General features: G+C 43.2%; 1 protein-coding gene across 1 annotated transcript in view; it reads left to right on the top strand.

Annotated features, from left to right (window-relative positions):
• Positions 1 to 25,869, top strand: part of LOC309610570 (uncharacterized protein) — a 38,412-nt gene that overhangs the window by 9,450 nt on the left and 3,093 nt on the right. The window contains exons 6-10 of the mRNA XM_082353632.1: positions 8,511 to 8,671; positions 9,107 to 9,322; positions 11,131 to 11,370; positions 24,018 to 24,506; positions 24,950 to 25,522. Of these exons, the coding sequence (XP_082209758.1) occupies positions 8,511 to 8,671; positions 9,107 to 9,322; positions 11,131 to 11,370; positions 24,018 to 24,506; positions 24,950 to 25,522 (1,679 nt within the window). The remainder of the gene's footprint in view (positions 1 to 8,510; positions 8,672 to 9,106; positions 9,323 to 11,130; positions 11,371 to 24,017; positions 24,507 to 24,949; positions 25,523 to 25,869) is intronic.

Here is a 25,869-nt window from a genome sequence, read left to right as displayed (position 1 = left end):
GGAGGGGCAGGGGGAATGTCATAGGAAAGATTCCATTCCTCTCTGGTGATAGACATTCTGAGCCTCATGACTCCTAGGCCACCTGTTGGTAGATCAAACCAAATGACATAAACCAGTGTTGCAAGCAGGTCTGTAGTGTTCAGCATTCTAAAAACATCGCTGTAATGTAAATGCTCATTTAGTATAAATATTTGTGCTGTAATTTATATAAATATAGAAGATATAAATTGTCTTTTAAAATTATAAAGACAATTCAGTACTTAAAAAAAATGCGTGTATAAATTTACATTTCCACCAACAGTGTAAGAGGGTTCCCTTTTCTCCACACCCTCTCCAGCATTTATCGTATGTAGATTTTTTAATGATGGCCATTCTGACTGGTGTGAGGTGATACCTCATTGTGGTTTTGATTTGCATTTCTCTAATAATTAGTGATGTTGAGCAGCTTTTCATGTGCCTCTTGGCCATCTGTATGTCTTCTTTGGAGTAATGTCTATTTAGGTCTTCCACCCATGTTTTGATTGGATTTTTGTTTTTTTGATATTGAGCTGCATAAGCTGTTTGTACATTTTGGAGATTAATCCCTTGCCAGGAAGTTCCTTAAAAAAACTAAAAATAGAACTACCATATGACTCAGCAATCCCACTCCTGGGCATATACCCAGAGAAAACCATAATTCCAAAAGATACATGCACCCCAATGTTCATTGCAGCACTATTTACAATAGCCAGGACATGGAAGCAATCTAAATGCCCATCAACTGAGGAATGGATAAAGAAGATGTGGTACATATACACAATGGAATATTACTCAGCCATAAGAAGGAATGAAATTGTGCCATTTGCAGAGACATGGATGGACCTAGAGACTCATACAAAGTGAAGTAAGTCAGAAAGAGAAAAACAAATATCGTATATTAACACATATATTGGAATCTAGAAATAGGATACAGATGAACCTATTTGCAAAGCAGAAATAGAGACACAGACATAGAGAACAAACGTATGGACACCAAGGGAGGAAAGAGGGGGTGGGATGAACTGAGAGATTGGGATTGACATATATACACTGCTACGTATAAAATAGATAACTAATGAGAACCTACTGTATAGCACAAGGCACTCTACTCAGTGCTCTGTAATGACCTATGTGGGAAGGAAATCCCAAAAGGAGGGGATATATGTATACGTATAGCTGATTCACTTTGCTGTACAGCAGAAACTAACACAACATTGTAAAGCACTATACTCCAATTAAAAAAAAAATGCATGTGGATATTTAAAAAAATGTTAACTTGATTTGGATCCTCAAAGGAAAAGTGTCTTTAAAACTGATTTTAAAGACCATTCAAAAAGAATTGTTTGTTCTTTAAAAAATATTTAGAAAAACAAAATTTCAGAACTGGAAGGATTACAATTATACTTTTTAAAGTAGACTTTATATTTTAGAGCAGTTTTGTGTTCTAAGTAATATTGAGCACAAGGTAAGAGAGTTTCCATTTAAATCCTTCCCCCACCATGTACATAGCCTCCCCAGCTATCAACATTCCCCACTGGATTGGTACATTTGTTATAACACATGAACCTACATTGACACATCATCATCAACCAAAGTATATAGCTTATACTGAGGTTCCCTCTTGGTGTTGTGCATTCTGAGTTTTGACAAATATATAATGACATGTATCCACCACTTTAGTATCATACAGAGTATTTTCACTGCCCTAAAAATCATCTTTGCTCTGCCTAATTATCCCTCATCCACATCAACCCCACCTCATCACCTCAACACCTCAACTGATTTTTTTCACTGTTCTCAGAGTCCGCCTTTTCCAAAATACCATATAGTTGGACTTATACAGTATGTAGCCTTTTTCAGATTGATTCTTTCAGTTAGTAATAGACACTGAGTGTTCTTCCATGCATTTTCATGGTTTGATAACATTCCATTTTCTGTATATATCACAGTTTATTGATTCTTTCATGTACTGAACGACAACTTGGTTGCTTCCAAGTGTTGGCAATTATGAAACAGCTGGCATAAACTTCCATGTGCCTGTTTTTGTGTGGATATAAGGTTTCAAGTCATTTGGACGGATACCAAAGAGTGAGATTTCTGGATCATAGGATAACGATACTTATTAAAATTATTTTTTCATGACAATCTCCCCTGTTAGACAGATATTGTCCCATAAAGGGCAGGAACAGTGTCTCAATCACTGCCCATAACTGCCCACAGAGACTTGCATGGCAGTAAAAGATTATAACTGCATGGTCCATGGAAAGCTTTATCATCAGTTTATAGTCAAATATTATTTTTAACTAAAATGCTAATTTGGAGAAAATCAAAGTTAGCTGTCTGACAATAATATAAACATGTAGGGTATAGAAGAAATAGCACTTGCAGTCAATACATATGTCCACGTAAATTACCTATGAAAGAAAACTCCATTTGTTTTCCATTCTTTTGTTGGATTTGCCCAAGTAATAAACAACATTCTCAGTGTAAAATATTCCAATAATACAGATAGAAGAAGCATCTCTCCTGAACTTCCTCCTCATATGTGTGTGTATATATACATATATGTATAGTATATATAATATATATACTATATATATAGTATTATGCCATGAAAAGAAAGATATCCTACCATATTCCTCAAAAAGGATGAACTATGAGGGCATTATGCTAAGTGAAATATGTCAGAGAAAGATAAACATAGTATGTTCTCACTTATATGTGGAATCTAAAAAACTGAACTCCTCTTTTTCTTTCCTCATGGAAGCTTCTTAAACTCTGTCTCTTTAATTCTCCAATTCACTGTAGGTTGGGTCTTGATTTTCCAAAATGATAATGCCCCTATTTTCATCACTGGTCATGGGAAAGAATCTGACAATAGAAAATGTTCAATAAAATACAGAAACTTGAGTGGAAATATAATGAAAATTTCCAGAACTTTGCAATCTCTGGTGCTTTCACCATAATGATCACCCTTTGGACATCTCAGCATGCTGATCTAAGATGCTTACAAGTATGAATTGCAATATTCTGTTACTGAACCAGTTTCATTTGCCTGACGGTCAGCAAGCCAAACAACAAGATTCCAAGGTTTGCAACAGAGAAAGGGTTAATTTACAAGGCAGCTAAGGGAGGAGACCCGAGAACAAGTCTGAGATCTACCACTTCAAAGGCAAGGGAGCAGGGATATTTATGGGTGAAGGGTATAGTAAGGTCGGAGGTGCAGGGAAAGGCGATTGAAGGCAGGAAGAAGGTGAGGTAATCACTGTTCTGTGCAGGCATATCTCTGTTACATGCTACTACATGGGATGCATGTTCAGAAGATGGTGGCATTAGTATGATCTGAGGATGCAGTTTTTAGCCCTCTGATGTCAAATGGTCATTCACTGTGCACTGCCACAGGCCCAAATGAATGGTCGCTGGTCTTGACTGGTTTGAACTGGGCAAGACTAGATCCATGACCTGAAAAAAACAACTTAAAGAACCATTACTATAGTGACTTATATGTCAGAGGTGTTATCTATAGGTCACAGTAAAAGGAGTGTTGTAATGTATTGTTTAAGGTATGGGAAGATTTCAGGGTATGAAATTTGCAGGAACAATGAAGACAAGCTTGACAGGTGACCTCAGGTTACAAGAGGAGTGTTTTAAACAAGCTATTCCCTTCTCTGCTGTTCTGTGAGACAAACTCAAGAATTTCTATTAGTTTCCAGTTTCTGCTAATCCTATGAGATGAGTTTCAATTCCACAAGAATTGGATCCATGTAACTTTCACTTCCTAAACTTCATCTACACCTAGTGGAACCCCAGGATTATAGTAAATATTAATAAGATATGACCTGAAATAATGAATGAAAGAGTGATTGCTATATTCATAGGGAACCTTATATAAGAATGGATTACAGTAGAAAGTCAATCATGTGACCTGTATTTTATTTTAACCTACTATGGACAACATCACCTTCTTATTGTGTTTTGTGTGATTTGTCCAAAGAAAACATTCATGGGACCACAAAGGCTTACACTATCCCATACACTCTTGCTATCCCATTCATATGTGTTTTACTTGATTAAGGCGACTATGGCAAAATACTATGGACGAGTGGCTTAAACAAAGAAAATTTATATCTTATGATTCTGGAGACTGGAAGGCTGAGATCAGGGAGGCAGCATGGTCGGGTGGTGGAGGGAGCTAGCTTCCTAGTTTCCTCACATGGTGGGGCGTGGGGGAGCTCAGGTCTCTTCATTCCCTTCTAAGGGCACTAAACCTATCATGGAGATGGATCTCCATGACGTCCTCCAAACCTAGTTACCTTCTAAGGGACCACCTCCAAATCCCATCACATTGGGGAATAAAGCTTCAAGATATGAATCTGTGGGATGTGCGTGTGTTTGGGTGTGGCAGGAGGAGTAGGGGATGGGGAACAAACATTCAGTTCATAGCAACCCATCACCGTACAGAGAACAAGACCCCAGTGGACCAATCAGCATTCCAGCGGCCATCCTCCTCTGTTTTCCCCACACCCACCCTCAAGCCTCCTGTAAACTGCCAAGGCTATGGGGACTCCTGTGTCTTTCCACCTCTGTGGGTCTCCAACACGACTGCTCTGTCCAGGCCAGGATGCGGGTCGTGCTCTCTCCCTTTTTCTCCTTTGTCCACTGACAACGTCATCTCCAGGCACCCATCACAGTGAGTGTGAGACCGTTAATCAGAGCATGGAAATCTTTCAAAGGATCCCCTCTTCATTCCAACTCCCACGTGACCTGCCTGTGCCCTCCCTGCCCAGCATCAGTGACTTTCACCTGTTCCCAAGTTGGCCACACACTTCACTAAATCAGCGTTTGCACCGTCCACCCAGTGCCCCAACACAATCCCCTCAACTGAAAACGTTCTTTGTTTGACCAAAATTTATTCAGGCTCCTGAATCCTCTCCTGGGATTGTCTGTGTACTTCCTTGTAAAATCTAGTTTCAATAAGAACCATAAGTCAGTTCAGCAAAAATCCCCATGCTTGATATCTGATGACCCCAAAAACCTGATCAAATTTCCTCACTGCCCACTATTGGTATCAGATCATGCTGGGCTGCCTTTAGCAAGAAATCTATTACATTGGTTCAGCCAGAATCTCTCCCAGACCTGACGTCTCCTCTCAGTAATTTACTGGCCAACAAAACCCCTGCTACTTGGCTGTGAATCCCTAGTTGCATTTGTTGAATTGTGAATGAAGCCAAGTTACATGCTGGGTTATCCATGGTCATAGTCCTGAATAAAATTTGCCTTCACCGCATAAACCTGTGTCTGTCTCATTTTCTCTGATACAACTTCCACAGCTGATTACTGCTCAGGCAGGAAAGTCCTTCTGAATATCCCCCAAATTCCCACATATATGAGAATGACCAACTTGGAGTCTGGCTGCTTTTGTAGCTTTCCATACCAGCCCTCGAGTTTTCTTCAGAGAATTAGTTTCAACTTGTCACTTTAAACAATGCCCTTTTTGGATTTCATAGAAGATGTGATGCCATGGAAACAACCCCTGCTTAGACTCTGCGATTTCCGCATTTCCACTAACATCACGTGAAGTCTCTCAGTCAGTCCTTTCCAAGATTTAGGTTGTCTGACAATTCAAGGGGTCCTTCTGATCCTATCACCTAATTATTCACTGCACAGAAATGGGAAGATTTTTCTACCTGGCAGAGACCGTGGTTCACCAGCCCAAGATAGGGGAAAACAGCAGTGATGTTTAGATTTTCTCTGAAGGTTATCTGAAGTAGTGAATAAAAAGTGCCCACGCCATTGCTCACCCAGTTTATGTTCAGTAAACAGAAAGGTTTATGATAATCATTGTTACTAATCTCACTCTATTGCAGGCCATTAATAAAAGGGATTGGTGACATAGGAGTTAAAATGTCTATTGAGTAGAATCCAATTTAACCCTATTTTCTGCAAAGGCCACTTATAGCCATGGTAGAAATGTGGTGAAAGGAATCTTCTGGAAAGTGACCAAGAGGGAGAAAACCCTTCAAAGAGTCCTCACCTTGGTGGCAGAGGTATATAAGTATCGTTTGGTCATCAAATAAATGGTGGGGGGAGAGAGACAAGGAAAATTCTTGAAGATGGAGAAAGGATCTCCCTTTATTTGTGACCTTAAACTTCAAAAGAATCTCTGTGTGATGTAGCCCAGGTGAGAGTCATCCCTGAAAGTGGCAGAACCTGAAACACCACACGGAGCTTCTGAATTTAGTGCAGGAAAGGTGTTGCTATTTATGAAGAGAAAAACAGAATTTTATTTCTGTGCCTAATGGCATCTCCTTGATCAGAATCTGTGTTGAACTTTGCTAAGTTTTAGGAAAGAGTAATTATGTAAATACGCTTGGAAAGGTTACCCATGGGATTATGGTTTGGCTTCCAAGACTGCTGGAAGGTGGCTGGGGCTATTTGCCATCTGGAAAATGTCCTAAGAAAAAAACTTAAAGAAAACCGCTCCTGGTAGCACCTGCCCCTGGATGACTGTTATTTGCGACTGACCCACGTTTATTTCTTCCCTGGCTCCAAGTTCCCAAAGAGCCTACAGTGTCCACTCTCAGTGGCTCTCAGTCTTGGAAATGTCTGATCCCAGGACTCACATCTCTCCCTCTTCTCACATTCTTAGATTTAGTCTTTTCATGGTGTTTGCTGTGCTGATCCCAACTTTCTAGGAAGAAACACCCTCAAAGATGACACTGTTTCCTTTGAGCCACTCTTTTTTACTTTCTAAATATCACCCAGAGAAAGGTCTTTAAATCTCCCTCCTTCCCAAGAGGGAAAAAACTGCCTTATTTTACACTGTTGCAATCAATCATGTCGTCCATTGAGGAATGCCCAGCTCCAAACTGTCCAGCCCTACTCTTACTTCTCACTGAGATTTTGACCTGTCAACCTTCAGAGAAGGCTGGAAAACAAACCACATCCACAAAAGCTCTTCCCTTCCTGCCTGAATAGGCTCACGGTCTCCTATGTTTCCTACATAACACCTAGGTGACGAGTTGATACAAGGATGGGTTTATTTTGTTTCCTTTGGGAACAATACCACTGTTTTCATGAAGCTGTTTTCATTCAGGGACATTTTGGTAATTTTGATATGGCCAAAGTTCCCCCAACAATGATGATTTCAAGTTTTGTTTTTTTGTTGTCCAATGTCAAGTACCAGCAATTCCTTCCCTGATCAAACCCAGGAATATAACTGTCCATATTGGTAAATTTCAATCAATACTTGTTAAGTGAATCAATGAATGAGTCCTTGATTACCCCCTCCATTATTCTTTCTGTTTCCTGAATTGATATCTGATCAATCAATTAATCTGGAGAAAAATGAAGATCCAATCAGGATGAATCCAATAGGCAGTCTGGAATCTAATCAGGTATACCATACTGATTGAGTTAGTAGTTGGACAGAGAGATGATGGGATTAGAAAGGTTTATAGAAGTCTCAAGCCTGAAGAAGAGATGCAGAATCTTCTGACTCTGGACTCACCAGCTGTGTTCTCCACAGGGTGTGAGGTCTGAGCACCCCGCCAACCCCATCATAGCACTAAGTTTCCAACCTCAGCTAAGGACACCCTCTTCTTACCCATGGTTAGCTAATCTTGAAGGGTAGCATGGAACTCTGGATGGCACGAAGAGTTTTTGAAAAATCATTTCTTTCAGATGAACACATTTCAGGTTTTGGTTTTGCCCCTCAGTGTAGTTTTGCCTGAATCCCAAACATTTTGATTTGCGCTTTAGCTGATATCATTTTTAAATGTCTTTACCAAGGAGATATTTTTAATAAAAAAATCTGTTTGGAATTTTATTTCTTGAAATTTAAAACACTACTTTTGGGTACAAATGGCATGCATGTTAGGGGTATTTCTTTCATCTTTACTAGCCAGGTTAACTGGGGTAACTGAAGATGTAGGCTGCGTTGGTCCACATGACACTCCTTTTCCCATAGATTTAGGGCTCTAAGTCATGGTCTGAAAGTCTTCCCCAAATAAAGTTTGGAGTCAGTTTTCAGGATCCTTGGTACCCATTTCCCAGTGGGACAGACTTAAGCAAAGCAGTGGATGGAACTGAATGGGCTAGTGGATGCCTTTTTTCCTCATCGGTACTTGTTAGATGATTGTTCTGAATCCCTCAAAGGCAAAGAGTTAAAGCTTTGTGCCCACTGAGCTCAGAGTGTAATATAGGCTAGGTGAGGCACTTCCACCCCTTCCAGAGCAGGCACCTTGGCCCTGAGTAGGTTCCTCTGAAGGGTAGGGAGACAGTCTTAGGTATGCTCATGCTTGGCCTGAAATGGATGACTTGTTGCCTCGTATGTTCTAGAGGATTCCTTTTGGGGCAGAATTAGGATGAGTTTCTGGACTCCACCGAGACTCCTGGACATTGCGGGAATGAACCTGCTGAGGGAAGAAGCCTTGGTCTTTTCTGCTGTGGAGGATCGACCCACAGAACTCTTTCCACCGCTGTTGATGGAGGCTTTTCATGGGAGATGCATCGAGACCCTGAAGGCCATGGTGCAAGCCTGGCCCTTTGTCCACCTGCCTCTGGGGGACCTGATAGACATGCCTCATGTGGGGCCCTTACAAGCAGTGCTGGAAGCGCTTGATGCCCTGCTTGCCCAGAAGGTTCAATCCAGGTGAGTCAGATTCTGGTAGCCTGGTAAAATCTGGATCGTTCTAGAGGAGGCAGCTGGGGTGAGACTAAGTAGATGGAAAAAGAATGGAACAGAGAGTTCTGAAGATGACAATGAAGAAGTTTAGAGGCTTTGGCTCACTACGGGAAATGCTTCCCGGAAGCATAGGAGTGCCTATGATGCAGGGGAGCCTGAAAAAACATGCCTCACCTCCTCCCAGTGCTGCCTAATGTTACTAGAAGTGGAGAACCAGAAAGTAGGGGAAGGCAGAGAGAGATGGAAGAAAATGAGACAGGGAGGGAAGAAGGCAAGGCAGCAGGTGATGTCAGGAATCTAACGTTACAGCACAGGTGGGCAGCCTGTTGTCAAATATTGAGGCTGTTTCCTCATTCTGTGTGGATTTTAATGCATCCCCACCAATCTCCTTTTTCCCCATAGGAGGTGCAAACTGCGGGTGCTAGATCTACACGATACTGGCCAGAACTTCTGGAGCATGTGGTCTGGAGCCAGCACTCACGGGTGCTCAAGCTCACGAATGGCACAAGTGGCTGAACACAGGTCAATGACAAAGCAGCACTTGGCCCCGTTTAAAGTTTTCATAGACCTTTGTCTGAAGAAAAGTACCCTGGATAACTTCCTCACCTACCTCCTCAGGTGGGTGGAGCAGAGAAAATTTTCATACACCTGTGCTGTAAGAAGCTGAAGATCTTTTCAACGCCCATGGAAAATATTATGAAAGTCCTGAGTATGGTGCAGCTGGACTGTATCCAGGAGGTGGATCTGGCATTTGGCATCTGTCCACTCTGGCTATGTTTGCTTCTTTATTCGGTGAGATGAGTAATGTGCAGAGACTCTTTCTCTCCCACATCCACCTGCCTGCCTTCGAGAAGCAGGAGCAGGGTCATGTCCAAATTACCTCTCAGTTCCTCAGGCTGCTCCACCACCGGGACCTCCATCTGGAATCTCCCTCCTTCCTTGAAGGCTGCCTGGACCAGATGCTCAGGTGAGTTGGACCACTGGTTGGGTAACACTGAACACGCTAAACCTTGAAAACACTAAAATGTCAAACGCACTGCCTCCTTTGCTGCTCTATCCTGAAGTGTGGTATCCCATATCCACACAAATCAAGGTAGGAGGCTAAACTGGTATAGTGGCTCTGGAAAGGGACACACTGCTAGGGAGGTACAGATTATAGACTAGGATGTTTTGATCTAGCAATGAGGAGTTTGTGATTTCTTCCTTAGGAAGAGAGTCTATGTTCAAATGACTTAGAAAAATAGGTAAGGAAAGAGGACATTGAAGGGGGGAAACCACATCAGACCAGAGCATTTCTGAAGAAAAGCTCAACACTCACAAGTTTTGTGACTGCAATGAGCCTGTCTTAAATCCCCTGCCTGTAAAATGTTGTCTTATGCTCCAGATAATTAATATGTATTAATTACATTAATTAATATATGGGAAAACTATGATTCTGGAAATGATGGTAGTGGATCAGAGCAAAAAGCATAGTAAAAAGTGATATAACGTTTGTAGATGATGCAGGGATATAGGTGATCCCATACAGACAGGCAACCCCAGTTGATGCTGGTCAACGTTGTGTAGGTTTATGTATGTCTCTGTACAGCCTCACCTGGCCAGAGATATAGGCATCTGGAGTTCAAGCAGAGACTGAAGGAATCTGAGTTGAAATCTTTTTTTTTTTTTTTTATGGCTGTGCTGGGTCTTCGTTTCTGTGCGAGGGCTTTCTCTAGTTGTGGCAAGCGGGGGCCACTCTTCATCGCGGTGTGCGGGCCTCTCACTATCGCGGCCTCTCTTGTTGCGGAGCACAGGCTCCAGACGCGCAGGCTCAGTAGTTGTGGCTCACGGGCCCAGTTGCTCCGTGGCATGTGGGATCCTCCCAGACCAGGGCCCGAACCCATGTCCCCTGCATTGGCAGGCAGATTCCCAACCACTGCGCCACCGGGGAAGCCCCCTGAAATCATTTTTTATCTCATCTACCAATACTAAAATTCAGTGATGTCCACACTTGATTGAAACTCTCTGGCTCTTGTCTTAGCATGTCCTAGAGTACTCCATTATTTTCATTCATTCTCATAAGGAAGTGGAGTATGTTGTACTCTGCTTTATAGGTGAAGAAAGAGAGTTTTCAAGATCCTGTGAAGTGACTCAGTCACACAATGGTGACAGGACCGAGCCTAGAGCGAGACTGGGCAATCAGTGTATTGATCGTCATCAGATGGTCAGACTAACCTTAGCCCTGTAGAAATCACTTGTCTCTTACCTGGAGCTCACCTGGCACCTCAGTTTCCAACAACTAATTGCTCGGTTTCTCCCCAGGTGCCTGATGACCACCTTGGACAACCTCTCAATAACTAACTTCAGCTTACAGAATCAGACTGGATCCATCTGTCCCAGTGCCCGAATATCAGTCAGCTAAAAGGCCTGGATCTGCGTGGTGTCAGGCTGACCGACTTTAGTCCTGAGCTCCTCCACGTTCTGCTGGAGAAAGTTGCAGACACTCTCCAGGAACCGGACTTAAGTCAGTGTGGAATCATGGACTCCCAACTTGAGGCCATCCTGCCTGCCCTGAGCAGCTGCTCCCAGCTCAGGTCCTTCAGCCTGTGTGGGAACCTCCTTTCCATGGCCGTCATGGAGAAGATGCTGCAACACACCGTTGGACTGCCCTGTTTAAGTCAAGAGCTGTATCCTGCTCCTCAGGAAAGTTACTGCCCTCAGGGTGTTCCCCTGGAAGGGAGACTTGCCCAGCTTCAGGCTGAGCTGTTTGAGATTCTGAGAGACTTAGGATGGCCCAGGACCATCTGGCTTAGCCTCAGTCCCTGTCCTCACTATGGTGATGACATATGCAGTCACATCGAGCCTGTTATATACTGCTGTAATACTCATGTCTAGTTGGTTGCCTCTATGTAAAACTTTATTCTGGGCACTTGGAAACTGAAATCTAGGACAGAGGTACACTATGAAGGGAAAACACACCCATGGTTTCTGATATCTGCTCAATGTGAATGGGAAAAGGAATGGTGATCCAGTGTGGGTGCAGGATTGCACTGGAAATATAGACTCTGGGAGGTGATGGGACTTTGGGGATAGGTGTTTATACAGTCAAATATGCATGTAAAATTTTGGAGCTGGTTACGGGCTTGAGACCCACATGCTGGAGTTATCCTTGCATGGATGTTTGTAAAGCAATGGTCAGAAATAAAGAGACCCTCAGTGAAAACGGACTGCTGCCTTCCATGATATATTATTCTGTTTGCTCAGTTTATACCTGAGGAATCTCCAATTATTGATGAAGAAAAAGGCATTGAATTGTCTATAATCTGAAACCTTACTATTGCTTCAAGTTCTTTATTCCATCTGGGGAATCTCTTATGTCTTTGCCTACTTCTTTGGCTATTCAGTGGGTTAATACAAGAAAAGGGGAATATACTCCATGTCATTGAGCCATTGGAGTGAAGAGCTCTTGGCAGGGCCCTCACTGCTGAGTTAGGTCATGACCCTGGGCATGAGTATTCTTCACAGTTCTACCAAAGGGTCCATAAGTCTCAGTTCCTGGCCTTTGCATGTGCTGAGAAAGGCTTCACTGCAAAAGGCAAGGCCCACAGTTCTGGAAGGTGTTGTCCACACTGTCAATAAGCTTGAGACTCTGGTCCTCACCATTCCATGACTGTCATGGGTCAGTAGTGGTCCTTATTGATATAATCTAGTTGTGGCCAAACATCCAAATTCCTTTTAGCAAAATACTAAAAGAATACATGCATTTAACATGGTTTTATTATTTCCATACCACATTAAAAATAATATCCTTTTGGGGGTTTGGTCATTTCAATAAGAGATTGATATTCCCATTACAACTCCTGTCTCTCCCTATCAGGGAGGAGAAGTATAGCATGTTTTGACATCAGCATTTCAGAATATATAACAAAATATCCATTATGTATTGCATATAACTCGTAGTCGACCCTCCTTATATTCAGTTCAGCATCCTCAGGTTCAACCAATTACAGATGGTGTAGAACTATATTTACTACTGAAAAATAACCACGTAGAAGTGAACCTGAACAGTTCACCCACGTGTTTTTCTAGATTCACCTGTATATGTAGATACATATGTATTATGAGAAGAGGCTTGCCTGGTTCCAGAGGCTGAGAAGTCCCACAGTCTGCTGTCTGTTCGCTAGAGAACTAGGAAAGTCCGTGGTATAATTCAGAACTAGTCTTAAGGCTGAAAAGCAGTGGAACTTATGGTGTAGCTCCAAGTCAAGGCTAAAGACCTGAGAACCAGGGGACCAGAATGTATATTGTAGACTTTCAAGGCTCAAGAGCCAGAAACTCCAATATTCATGGGCAATAAGAGAGAAAAAGAGGGAATTTGCCCTTGTTGTTCCATTTAGGCCTCAAGAGGATAGGGTGATACTCACCCACATTCGTGAAGGCAAATCTCTTCACTCAGTCTACTGATTCCAATGCTCATCTCTTCCTAGAATGTGCTTAAATATCCTCCCAGAATTAATGTGTGACCTGCTATCTGGGCATCCCTTGTCACAGTGAATTTGACACATAAATTTATCTATCACAGTGGATCTAAACAAAGTGCACCCAAATGAAGACTCCCTATTTTTAGTTTTTTAAGGAAACTAAAAATACTGTTCTCTATAGTGACTACCATATGACCCAGCAATCCCACTGCTGGGCACATACCCACAGATAACCTTAATTCCAAAAGATACATGCACCCCAATGTTCATTGCAGCACTATTTACAATAGCCAGGACATGGAAACAAACTAAATGTCCATCAACAGATCAATGGATAAAGAAGATGTGGTACGAAAATACAATGGAATATTACTCAGCCATAAAAAGGAACAAAATTGGGTCATTTGTAGAGATGTGGATGGACCTAGAGACAAAGTAAGTCATACAAAGTAAGTCAGAAAGAGAAAAACAAATATCATATATTAACGCATATATGTGGAATCTGAAAAAATTTGCATAGACAGTCTTATTTACAAAGCAGAAATAGAGTCACAGGTGCAAAGAACAAACATATGGATACCAAGGGGGAAAGGCGGGGTGGGATGAACTGGGAGACTGGGATTGACATATATACACTATTGATACTATTTATAAAATAGATAACTAATGAGAACCTACTGTACAGCACAGGGAACTCTACTCAGTGCTCTGTGGTGACCTAAATGGGAAGGAAATCCAAAAAAGAGGGAATATACATATACGTATAACTGATTCAATTTGCTGTACAGTAGAAACTAACACAACATTGTAAAGCAACTATACTCCAATTTAAAAAAAGTGAAGGCTCCCTGCTAAGGATTCAGAGACTAGTATTGTTGACTCCGGGGTAGAAGGGGATATAGGGCTGGGAGGACCTTAGGCAAGAGCTTCAGTTTCCCCGTAAAATGAAGATAATGATGCACACACAGTTTATGGGATATTTAGTACAATCCAATGAGATGGGGCTGAGGACAAAGTCGCAGCATCTCAGCCAACCCCATATGTTCACTTTTCTAAGTTATTAAGAATTGTGTCCTGAGAAGATGGGTATTCTGTAATAGGAAAGAGCCTTTGCATTCTGTTATATAATGGCCCATGTCTGGAACCCTTAATGAGCATTAAGCTAAAATACATTTGTTTAGCTCATAGGAAACATCCTGAGCAGGCCCACATTTGAATGGCTGTAGAAAGGAAGAAATTAACACATTCCCTCTGGCATCTGGCCAGAACCAGAACTTAACCCCTCCCCTTTTATTATAAAAGACGCCTAAATTGTAATACAGAGAACTTAGTTCTTTGGGACACTTGTCCACCATCTTATTGGTCTGCTGGCTTTCCAAATAAACTCACTATTCTTTGCACAAACAACCCATCTCTCAGTTTCTGGGTCTGTTGTGTGGCAAGCAGTACAAGCTTGGGCTCAGTATCAATTCCAGTTATACAGTCGGGGACTTGTGCTTCTATACATAAGTGCAGGGGACATCATTTACTTTCCACAACCGCTGTGACTTTTGTTGACTAGGTTTTTTTGGTGGCTTTCCTGGAGGCAGTGTGTTCCAAGTGTAAAACACAATAATGAAATAGGAGCACAGATGAACATTTGAGAAGCCACCAGGCTGGGTGTGCCAGTCTGGTTTGCAAAAAGGGATGAAGTAGAGTCTCTTGGGTCCCATGTTTGAGAAACTTCAAGGGAGAGCTACCTGCCCACTCCACCCTTGATATCTGATCATCCACAATATCTGATCAAAATTTCTCACTTCTCACTCTTGGTATCTGGTCATCATTGGCTGCCTTCAGTAGGAATCCGGTTAGGTTGACTAAGCTAGAATCCCACCCTGCCCCAGTCCTGATGTCTCCTCTCAGTAATATGCCATCCACCTACACCCCTGTTCCCTGGCTGTAAATCCCCACTTGTCCCTATTGTATTTTGAATGGAGCCCAGTTCCTTACTGGGTCTCTCTTCCATTTTTGCAATAGTCCTGCATCAAGTTTGCCTTCACTACTTTAACCTCTGTCCCTCTCTGGTCTTCTTTGATAGTACTTTCACAGCTGGTTTCTCCTCAAGCAGAAAAGCACTTCTGAATATCCTAAATACCCAGAGTGACCCAACTTGGAGCCTGCCTGCCTTTGTAGCTTTCCATATGAGCCCCTGCATTTTCATAAGAAAATTAGTAAAACTTTTCACTTTAAAAACTGATCCTTCTTGTTTGCATTTTTAAAGCTATGGTCTGTGAGCCAGAGTCACTGAGGCCTGTGTCACTGCCTCAGCAGCCACTCAAGGACAAATGCTTGTTGAATGTGTCAAGGCTGTAGCTCCCAGGTGAGAAAAATGGAGGCTTTTGACCAGCTATTCTATGTAATAATCCAGATGGAATGGGGCTGACCTCACTTGTACGTTAGAATGTATGTAGACACACTTAGAAGTTGTCATGACCCTCCAGGATGGAGTGGACCCCATGACAGGGAAAAACCAAAGTCCTCAAATCCCTGCCTGGCCATTGCCAGGAAGGAGTGCGGATAAAAGTCTTGGGTTTCCCAAGACTTCCTCATATTCAAAGAGAATATGAGACCACTGGGAGAGAGTCCTCATTTAGAGACTTGTTAAAAGTTGAAATGATACATGAGAGCTCTGCACCCATCCCCCTCCCCATAAGATGCTGGCTGAGCCAGCCTGACTTTCAGGTGCAAGAATCCCTAGAGAACCTGGAAGGAGGGAAACCTGCTGTGACTTCAGTGAATGGGGAAGGGTAATAGGTGCAGTCCTTCCGGACATGTTCCCTCCATCCACCAATTCCCAAGTTCCTGTGTCCCCCTTTATCGATCTTAGACTCAGGTGGATTCTGGGGACCTCTCCTTCAGAGGGCCAGGGCCAGTTGTCCTGCAGGTGAGTCTTCTCTAGAAGAGGGACTCAGGGATGTGTTAGGACCCCAAAGCCGGCTGGTTCCTGACTCTGCAGTTCATAGAAGACCTGCACTGCAGGTCTTATGGGGGAGTCCTGAGGCAGCCCCTCATCCTTTTCCTCCCTGTGTTCCCGAGTCCAGTGGGTGTGGCCTCAAAACCTGCCCCACACCCCTGGCTTCCCAGCTCAAAGAGAAGAAACTCCTCCCAACTCCCTGGACCAACTGATTGCTGATCACCGGGATCCTGTGGGTTTCTGCCCAGAATGAAAAAAGCAGTTTTCATCAGATACACCACACTATTACTGGTGGGAATGTTTCCCTCCTGCTATTCCAGTGACTTGCTGATCTGAGCCCTTTCTCCTTCAGTGGAGGCAACCTACACAGTGAGGCAATGTGGTGAGGCACCTCCTGTGGATAAAAAGCATGTAAAACCAGACCCTTCTCCCTCCATTTTCCTGCGTGTGATCTTGAACCAGTCAAGGGTGACTCTCTCTCTATGGCCTCTGTTCCTCTCAGGCTCACATCCCTTTTCTCCCAGAGATGCAAGAAGGAGGATAGTGTGTGAAGGAAACTCTGAAGAAGCCCCAGATGAAGTGACACAGTCCAAAAATTTCCGACTAACAAAACTCCGGGGGAATTTCATGACATTGGAAACACAAAGGATCCAAGGTGGAAGGCTGATCCAGACTTAGAAAGGAGGATGACAATTTACAAAGCATAGAAATAACGTTGGCTCCCGGTCATCAGTTATGCCATGAAAAGAAGACAGTCACTGCTCACACTACTGTTGATAAATTCATTATAAAGAAATAAAACAATTTAATTCTCAGTGTTTTAAAATACTGTGTTCTAAATAAATATTCCTTTTACTGCTTTTACATTTACCTATATATATATAACCACAGCAAGAGAGTTAACCTTTTAAAAGGTCACAGGATAATCATAGATTTTTTTTCCCTTTTGATTATTAAGATTGTGTTGTAGTTTCATCTTGCACATTCATTTTTATCTTTGTTAGGGAGGAAAGCATTTTCCTCTACACTTCGACGTTCTTCAACTAGTCTAATAATCAAGTTGATATAAGACATTACCAGGAGAAAAACAAATTTAAATGGAAGCACATGGAAGTCCCACAAGCACAGTGAGACTCACGGAGAAGCCAAGCAATTGAGGCTTCTCCACGATCTCAGCACACGGAATGGGACAGAGACCCCAGACTTCAAAGGGGAAGAGGTAATTCACAGAAGAGCAGGTGTTTGGTAATTAGATGCTTGTCCTATCATACAGATACATCATTCAGATAAAATTCTCTCTTCATAATAGCTTTCTTTCAGGGCCAGACCCCCTATCCAAATTCTTTTAGGTAGTTCAGGGAGAGGTAAAATATTTCTTTTTGAGTCTGCTGGGTCTTTATTACCTTCAGCTCAAAACAGTTTGCATGTCAAAGCTGCACACTCTGGGGAGGCTAGTTCTGAGCCCCTTCACCCTCTTGCACTACTGTGGTCTAGGTACAGGTATTTTTTAGCTTATGTGTTTTTTTTGTCTGCCTCAATAGAATGTAAAATCTGTACCTCGAGATAACCGAGAGAGGAATATGTCACATTCATTGGACGTTGCCCCTTTACCCAGAATGGCAGTTGGCACATACTAGATACTCAGTAATTTTCCTTTTAAATTGAGGAATAATTGACAAATATAACTGTATATATTTTAAGTGAACATGATGATTTGATATACATATATATTGTGAAATTATTACCAAGATCAAGATGATCAAAACATCCACAGCTCACATAGTTAACTTTTTCTGTGTGTATAGTTGGCATGCTTAAAATCTCCTCTCAACAACTTTCAAGTATATAATATTATAGTGTTAACTATAGTCACCTTGAGTATATTAGACCCTTGAAGAGATATATGAGCATCCATGTTCATTGCAGCATTATTTACAATAGCCAAGGAAACAACCTAAACGTCCATTGGTGGAAGAATGGATAAAGAACAAGTGGTATATACATAAAGGTATATTATTCAACCATATAAAGAAGAAAATCTTGCCATATGTGAAAACTTGGATGAACCTGCAGGACATTATGCTAAGTGAAATAAGTCAGAGAATGACAAATACTATATGGTATCAGTTATATGTAGAATAATTAAAAAAAAAACAATTTCATAGAAACAGAGAATATAATGGAGGTTTCTAGGAGTCAGAAAAGGGGGAAATGGGATGACATAGGTCACAGTTTACAATTATCCAGTTATAAGAAAATAAATACTTTTAAATGAATCAAGGAGAAAGAAGTGGGGGGCAATACTGGGTGTTGTGTGTTGGGGGAGTTTCACGTGTGCTGAAGACATCCAAGGGAATGTGTCCACAGAGTCCCCACACCCCCCGGACCCTACCAGTGTTCAGCCATGGACATTAGAGAATTTCTATCACAAGGGGAGTCCAGTGCCCCCGAGTCCATTGTGGGCTTCTGGGCTACTCCTTAATTTGTGGTGGGCAGTTAATGTGTCATGGTTTGATTTTCATCTCCTGTGACCTTTCTTCAGATCAAAGTAGGCAACTTAGTGTCACTTGGATGACAGGGACACAGTGCCAGATGTCATTCTTTCTCATTTCCTCCTGAAAAGCACAATTTTCAAAGTCTGGAGGGTGTGATGAGTGAGGAGAGTAAACTGCAAAACTTCCCAAGAGCATCTCTTTCCTTGGCCTAAATGCCATGGTGGGGACCCTCCACTTCCCTCTTAAGCTGCCCCTCATCTTTGCATCCAGAATGAATACTCACCACTCTGTTTTTCCAGTCTCCATTGGCCAGACTCTGTGCCATTTGGGTAGAGGTTGGGGGCAGCCACTGGAACTTAATATAGGTCAGGGCAATAGAAGCCAGTGCCTTTTGAACTCATGTCACTGAGTAGGACCCTATGGTGTCTTCCTAGACAGACTCCTCTACATGTCCTCTGCCTGCCTCTTGTTTATGGAAAAATTTTAGCCTCCTAAGGCCTTCCCTGAGTTCCAAAGAATGAATTTAATCAGAGAAGTGAGAAAATGCAAAAATAAAGGGAAACATTCAAGCAGGACAAAATGATGATTGTTTAGCCATTAAAAAAAAAAAGTCCAGAACATTTAATTCCTCTTCAAGGGTTATAGATAATATTCTCAGCAATATCCTTTGAGCTGTTTTGCAGATAATGAAATTCCCATGAGGCTGAAGAAGTTAACTGTATGCTGACCAGGAGCAGGTAGATTCCAGACCAGTTGGAAGCAGAAGGTCGATGATGTTGACTCCGACCATTCAGAAGAATGTCCAGGAGAAGATCATGAACTTAAAAATGCTCTTCCTCACCCTGTCTTTAAAAACCTTTCCCTGAAGCCATCTAAGAATTCAGGCCTTTAAGGCATTGCCACCTGTACTGCTTCCTTGGCCTGGAAATAATCACTGCACTTTTCTTACCACGACACGGTTCCAGTAGACTGGCTTTACTAAGAGTGGGCAAGCAGACCCAAGATTGGTTTGGTAATATTCACAGCTCCCAAAACCAGGACACCCGTGCTCCCAGTGGTCTGAGGCACAAGTCCCCAGACACGAAGGGACAGAGCCCTGTGAGAGTCAGAGGACATGATCTCCTGCTCAGCTGCCATTTCCCTCCTCTCCCTCATTTTGGGCCCCACACCAGCTCCCATGGATATTCTCTGTTCTCCTCCCTTTTCCTTCCTTCAGTGCCTGTGGCCCAATCCTGCCTGGAGAGAGTCAGCAGACCATATCTGCTCTCTACCCACCCTGTGTCTACAAACCTGTCCTCTGAGATGAATTGGATCCAGTGGGACATTTGCATCAAATCTTTATTGAAGAAGAGTGACAGCTCCTTTTTTTATAACAATATTTTAGTGGATCTAAAGTGTAACCACACCCTGTTGAGTACTGGAGGGGGCAAGGAGACCCAACACAGAGACCTGAATGTTTAAAAAGGCACAGAGGGCAAGACAACTCAGGGCAAGAAGAGAAATGTGTTGGGAGAGAAAAAAGACTTACTGGGCTTGAGGAGAACTTTGTCAGCTCAAGGGCTGGGCTAAGAGAGCCACATCGGGGAGAGCCTCTGCAGGGGACTCGTCCTCAGGACCTCCCATCATCAACTGTCACCTCTGCGAAGACCAGAAGATTCAAGATCTTCCTCTGTAACCCGAGAGGGGTTGTCCTCCAGCATTTCTGGGTGCCTTGATGGATCTGCAGGGGAATGCTATGCCTTGGGATTAATCATATTTTCCAAAATAGCTCAGTGGAATTTGAGAATTCCTTGATTTCTGCTGATCTCAGTGGAAGTGTGTCCCAGCATTGTAGCCAGGCTCCAGGCTCTAGGAGAGGTGATGTTGGTGGGCTGCAGAAAGAGAGGACTGCTGAGCCAGCTTATTCTGGAAGAGGAAATGGATGTACAGAAATATTCTAAACCATTATGCAGAGACCCGGATGCATATATTTTAGAATCTCATGTGGGATCCTGTGGCTTGAGAAGGGAGTCAGGACGTCCCCCTGATGGGCTCAGAGAGCTGCTCTGACCTGGACAGCTAACAATGTCATGAGAACAGCTCACCAGGACATGGTAGAAATGCCAAATCCAGGATTCACATCAGACCCTGGGAGTCCCGCTAGGCCCAGAATTGGGCGGGAAGGACGGCATCTCTGTGCACGTATGCTCCCTCCTCTTCGACACACAGTGTGTCCCCTGAGCAAACAGGCTCTGTGTGGAGGTAGACAGAGGAGGTATCCTCTACTCAGGGGGAAGGAAAGGTGCTGGGCTTTTATAATTTCTAGAACATTCCAACACTTTGATCCCTCCCACCTCCTTGGATCTCACAGAAGCTGGGATCCCGTAGAAACATCAGCAGCTTGGACCCTGCAATTTTCCCATTTTCACTGACATCACGTGAAGTCTGTCAGCCAGTTCTTCCTAACACTTAGGTTGTCTGACAACTCAGGGGTCCTTCTGAACCCTTCACCTGAGGGAATCTACCATTTATTAGCTGGGTGGAAGTGGGCAGGTTTTTTTCCCAAGCTCAGACCTGAATCCACCAGCCTAAAAATGGGAAAGAGCAGTGAAGTTTACATTTTCTGTGAAGGTTATTTGAAATAGTGGATGAAAAGTGCTGGCACCATTGCTCACCTAATTTTTATTCCATAAACAGGCATGTATGGTTAATCTCACTCTACTGCAGCTCATTAATAAAGATGATAGTTAAAATCCCTATTGAGGGCTTCCCTGGTGGCGCAGCGGTTGAGAATCTGCCTGCCAATGCAGGGGACAAGGGTTCGAGCCCTGGTCTGGGAAGATCCCACATGCAGCGGAGCAACTAAGCCCGTGAGCCACAACTACTGAGCCTGTGTGTCTGGAGCCTGTGCTCCGCAACAAGAGAGGCCGCGACTGTGAGAGGCCTGCGCACCGTGATGAAGAGTGGCCCCCACTTGCCGCAATTGGAGAAAGCCCTCGTACAGAAACGAAGATCCAACACAGCCAAAAATAAATATAAATAAATATAAAAGCGATTTAAGAAAAAAAAAAAAAAGAGTTGCCCTTCATCAGAAAAAAAAAAAAAATCTCTATTGAGTACAACCCAGTTTAACCCAATTTTATGCAAAGGCCATTTATACTCAGGGTAGAAATATGGTGAATTGAATATCCCAGAAAGATGCCAAGATGGAGGACACACTTCAAAAATCCTAGCCTTGGTGGCCAGTGGTATATGAGAATGGTTTGGGCATTACATTAAATGGGGGCGGGTGGAGGCATGGAAAATTCTTGGGGATGGAGGAAGGTTCTCCCTTTTTTATGATTTTAAATTTCAAAAGAATCTCCGTGTGATGTAGCCCAGGGTGGGAGATCTCCCTCAACGTGGCAGATCATTAAACACAAATATACCCTCTGAAGTCTGGGGGGGAAAGTGTTGGTATTTTTGAACGGTGATTAATATGAGGAGAAGGACAGAATTTTACTTCTGTGCCTAATGGTGTCACTTCGATCAGAATCTTACCGAAGTTTGAGGAAACACTAACTATTAAAAAATACTTAGAACGGGGCCAGTGGGATTATGGTTCAGCTCCCAGGGCCCCTAGAATATGCCTGGGGTTAATTGCCATCTCGGCTGCATCCTCTGTGGGAAGAACCTAAAATAAAACTTTTACTGGTAGCAGCTGCCATGTTGAGGACAAGGTTAGAAGGGACTGATCCACATTTATTTTCCCTCCGGCTCTGAGTTCCCAAAGAGCCCAAAGTGCCCACCCTCAGTGGATCTCAGACTTGAAAATGTCTCAGCTTTTCAGCTTCTCAGCTTTGAATCTCTCAGCTTCGCGGAGCTGGTCATTTCTCCCTCTGCTCACATTCTCAGATTTAGTCTTTTCGTGGCAGTTTGCTGTCCAGATCTCAACGTTCTGGGAGGAAACACCCTCAAAGATGACACTGTCTTCTCTTAGCCACTCCTGCTTAATTTCTAAATATCACCCAAAGAAAAGTCTTTAATGTCCCTCTTCCCCAAGAGGAAAAAAAAAATATGATGCTGTTTGAGTGATTCACAGGGTCCCTTTAGGAATGGCCACCACCACACTGCCCAGCACCCACCCTTACTTCTCATTGTGATTTTGACCAGAGGTCCTTCAGAGAAGCCAGGACTTAAGCGTGGAGGGCCAACCACCTCCCCAGTTGCACTTCCCTTGCTCCCTGAATAGGCTCGTGATCTGCTATGTTTCCAATGTAACACCTAAGTGACAACTTGAAGCAAATAGGATTTTTTTTGTTTCCTTTGGACATAACACCACTGTCTTTATGAAGCTGCTTTAATTCTGGGACATTTAATAATTTTGATTTGACCAAAGATCTCCCAACAATGATGTGTTCAAGACATTGTTTTTGGTTTTGCTTTTTGTATAATGTCAGGAACAGATAATCCCTTCCTTTTCTCACACCCGGACTGTCCATGTTAGTAAAACTCAATCCAATTTTGTGGAGTGAATCAATGAATAAATCCTTGACTCCATCCCCCACCCCCTCATTCTTTCTCTTTCAAGAATGGAGGTCTGACCCAATCAATTCATCTGAGATTGACAGTAATCCAATCAGGATTAACTTGAGGGGAATTCTGGAATCTATTCAGGTAGTGCTTTCTGGTTGGAAGTTAGTAGTAGGAAAGTGGGAGGATGTGATCAGAAAGTTCTATAAAAGCCTCAAGCACCAAAGAAGAGATGCAGAAACTTCTCACTCTGGAGTCACTGCCTGGATTCTCCACTAAGTCTGAGGTCTGAGCAGCCTGCCAGCTACATCAGAGCTGGTAACTTATCAACCTCAGCTAAGGATATTTTACCAATGGTAAGCGTGTTTTGAATGGTGGAATGCAGTCTGAGATGGCATGGAGAGTTTTCCTTTTCCTTTCCTTTTGGTTGAACAAATTTAAGGCTTTGGTTTTGCCTCAAAGTGTAGTTTTGCCTTCATCCTAAACATTTTGATTTGTGCTTTGGTTTATATCATTTAAATGTCTTATCAAGCACTTTTTTCTTGTTAATGAAAAACATCTAACTGTTGGAAATGATATTTCTTGACATTTAAAGTTTTTATTCTATACACAACTGGCATTCATTTTAAAGGTATCTCCTTAATCTTTCCCAGAAAACTAACTTTGGGGACTGAAGATGGAAACTGTTCCACATGAACTCCTGTCCCCATAGTTTGGGCCCTAAGTGATAGTTTAAAAGTTTTCACCCTAGAAACAAGGGGGCCAGCTTGCTCAGTCTCATGGTACAAACTTGCAAGGGGGAACTGCATTAAGCAAAGCAGTGGATGGAAATGGATGAGTTACTCGTTGCCTTTCTTCCTTCTTGGTACTTGTGAGATTCTTGCTCTAGTGCCAGAAGGGACAGAGCTATGACTTTGTGCCCACCAAACCCAGACTGGAATCCAGAAAAATTGGGTTTCTTCCATTCTGGTTCACCATTGCCAGAGCATTGATTTTGGCCCTGAGTTGATTCCTCTAAAGGGTGGGGAAACAGACAAGTGTGTGCTCATGCATGGCCTGAGAACGATGCTTTGTTCCCTGGCAGTTTCACAGGATTCCTTTCAGAGCAGAGTCAGGATGAGTGTTGGGAACCCACCCAGACTCCTGGACTTAGCAGCAATGAGCCTGTTGAGAGACGAGGCGTCGACCATCTTCTCTTTGGAGTATCTGCCCACGGAGCTCTTCCCACCACTGTTCATAGCTGCCTTCTATGGGAGATGCAGGGAGACCTTGAAGACCATGGTGCAAACCTGGCCCTTTGCCCGCCTGCCTCTAGGGGGCCTGATGCAGAAGCCTCACAAGGGAACCTTACAAGCAGTGCTGGATGGGCTTGATGTCCTGCTAACCCAGAAGGTTCGCCCCAGGTGGGTCTGATCCTGTTAGCCTGGCAGGGTCTTAGGTATCCTGGAAGAGACTGCTGGTGTCAGGGAGAGTGAATGACCAAGGGGTGGACCAGAGGCTTCTGAAGAAGCTCAGGAGCCTTGAGCATTCCTGAGATCACTTTGGAAAATGCCTTACAAAAGTGTAGTAGTACCTAAGATGCAGGGGAACCTGAAAGAATGTGTCCTAGCCTCCTTACTGTGATGCTTAACAATATTACAAGTGAAGAAGCAGGAAGGATGGAAGAGTAAAAGAAGCTGGAGGAAAGAAAGTGAGGAAGAGAGGGAAGAGGCAAGACAGCAGGTGATGTCAGGAATGTGAAAGAAAAGCACAGATGGGAATTCTGAGTGTTGCCTAAATTCTGAGACTGTGGTTTCATTCAGTGTGTATCTTAAAGCATCCCACCCAATCTGCTGTTTCCCCACAGGAGGTGCAAACTGAGGGTGCTGGATTTAAGGAATACTGGCCAGAACTTCTGGAGCATGTGGTCTGGAGCCAGAGCCCATGTGTACTCAAGCTCATCAATGGCACCAGTGGCTGAGGACATTTCAAGGACAAAGCAGCCCTTGGCTCCCTTGGAGGTATTCATAGAACTTTGTCTCAAGGAAAAGACCCTGGATGAATTCCTCGCCTACCTCATCAGGTGGGTGGAGCAGAGAAAATGCTCCATACACCTGTGCTGTAAGAAGCTGAAGATCGTTTCAATGCCCAAGGAAAATATTAAGAAAGTTCTGAGTATAGTACAACTGGACTGTGTACAGGAGGTGGAAGTGAATTGCACCTGGAAGCTGTCCACCCTGGCCATGTATGCTCCTCACCTGGGCAAGATGAGGAATGTTCAGAGACTCCTTCTCTCCCCCATTCATATGTCTGCCTTCAAGGAGCAAGACCATCAATATCTTCTACAGTTTGCCTCTCAGATCCTCAGGTTGCAGTACCTCCGGGATCTCCATATGGAATCCCCATCCATCCTCGAAGGTCGCCTGAACCAGATGTTCAGGTGAGGGTAGCACCACTGGCTGAGTAACAGTGAACACAATACTAGAATACCAAATGCATTGTCTAATTTGCTGCTCTACCATGAAGTGCGGTATCACATAAGCACAGTAATCAAGATGTGGGACCAACTGGTATAGAAGCTCTGGAAAGTGACACCATGCTAGAAAGGTATAAACTAGGGGGTATAGATCTAGTGAAGTTGTGTATGTGATTTCTTCCTTGGGAAGAGATATCTGTGATCAGATGACTTAGGTAAATAGGTAAGAGAAGGGGGCATTGAAGAGGAAAAACCACATCAGACCTGAGCATTTCTAAATAGAAATTCTGTGGTCACCAACTTATGACTAC

This window comes from Balaenoptera borealis (assembly GCF_965194805.1).
Source record: "Balaenoptera borealis genome assembly, chromosome: 1".
NCBI lineage: Eukaryota > Metazoa > Chordata > Mammalia > Artiodactyla > Balaenopteridae > Balaenoptera > Balaenoptera borealis.
Note: the sequence above shows the minus strand (reverse complement) of the source record. Positions and strands in the feature narration are given on the sequence as shown.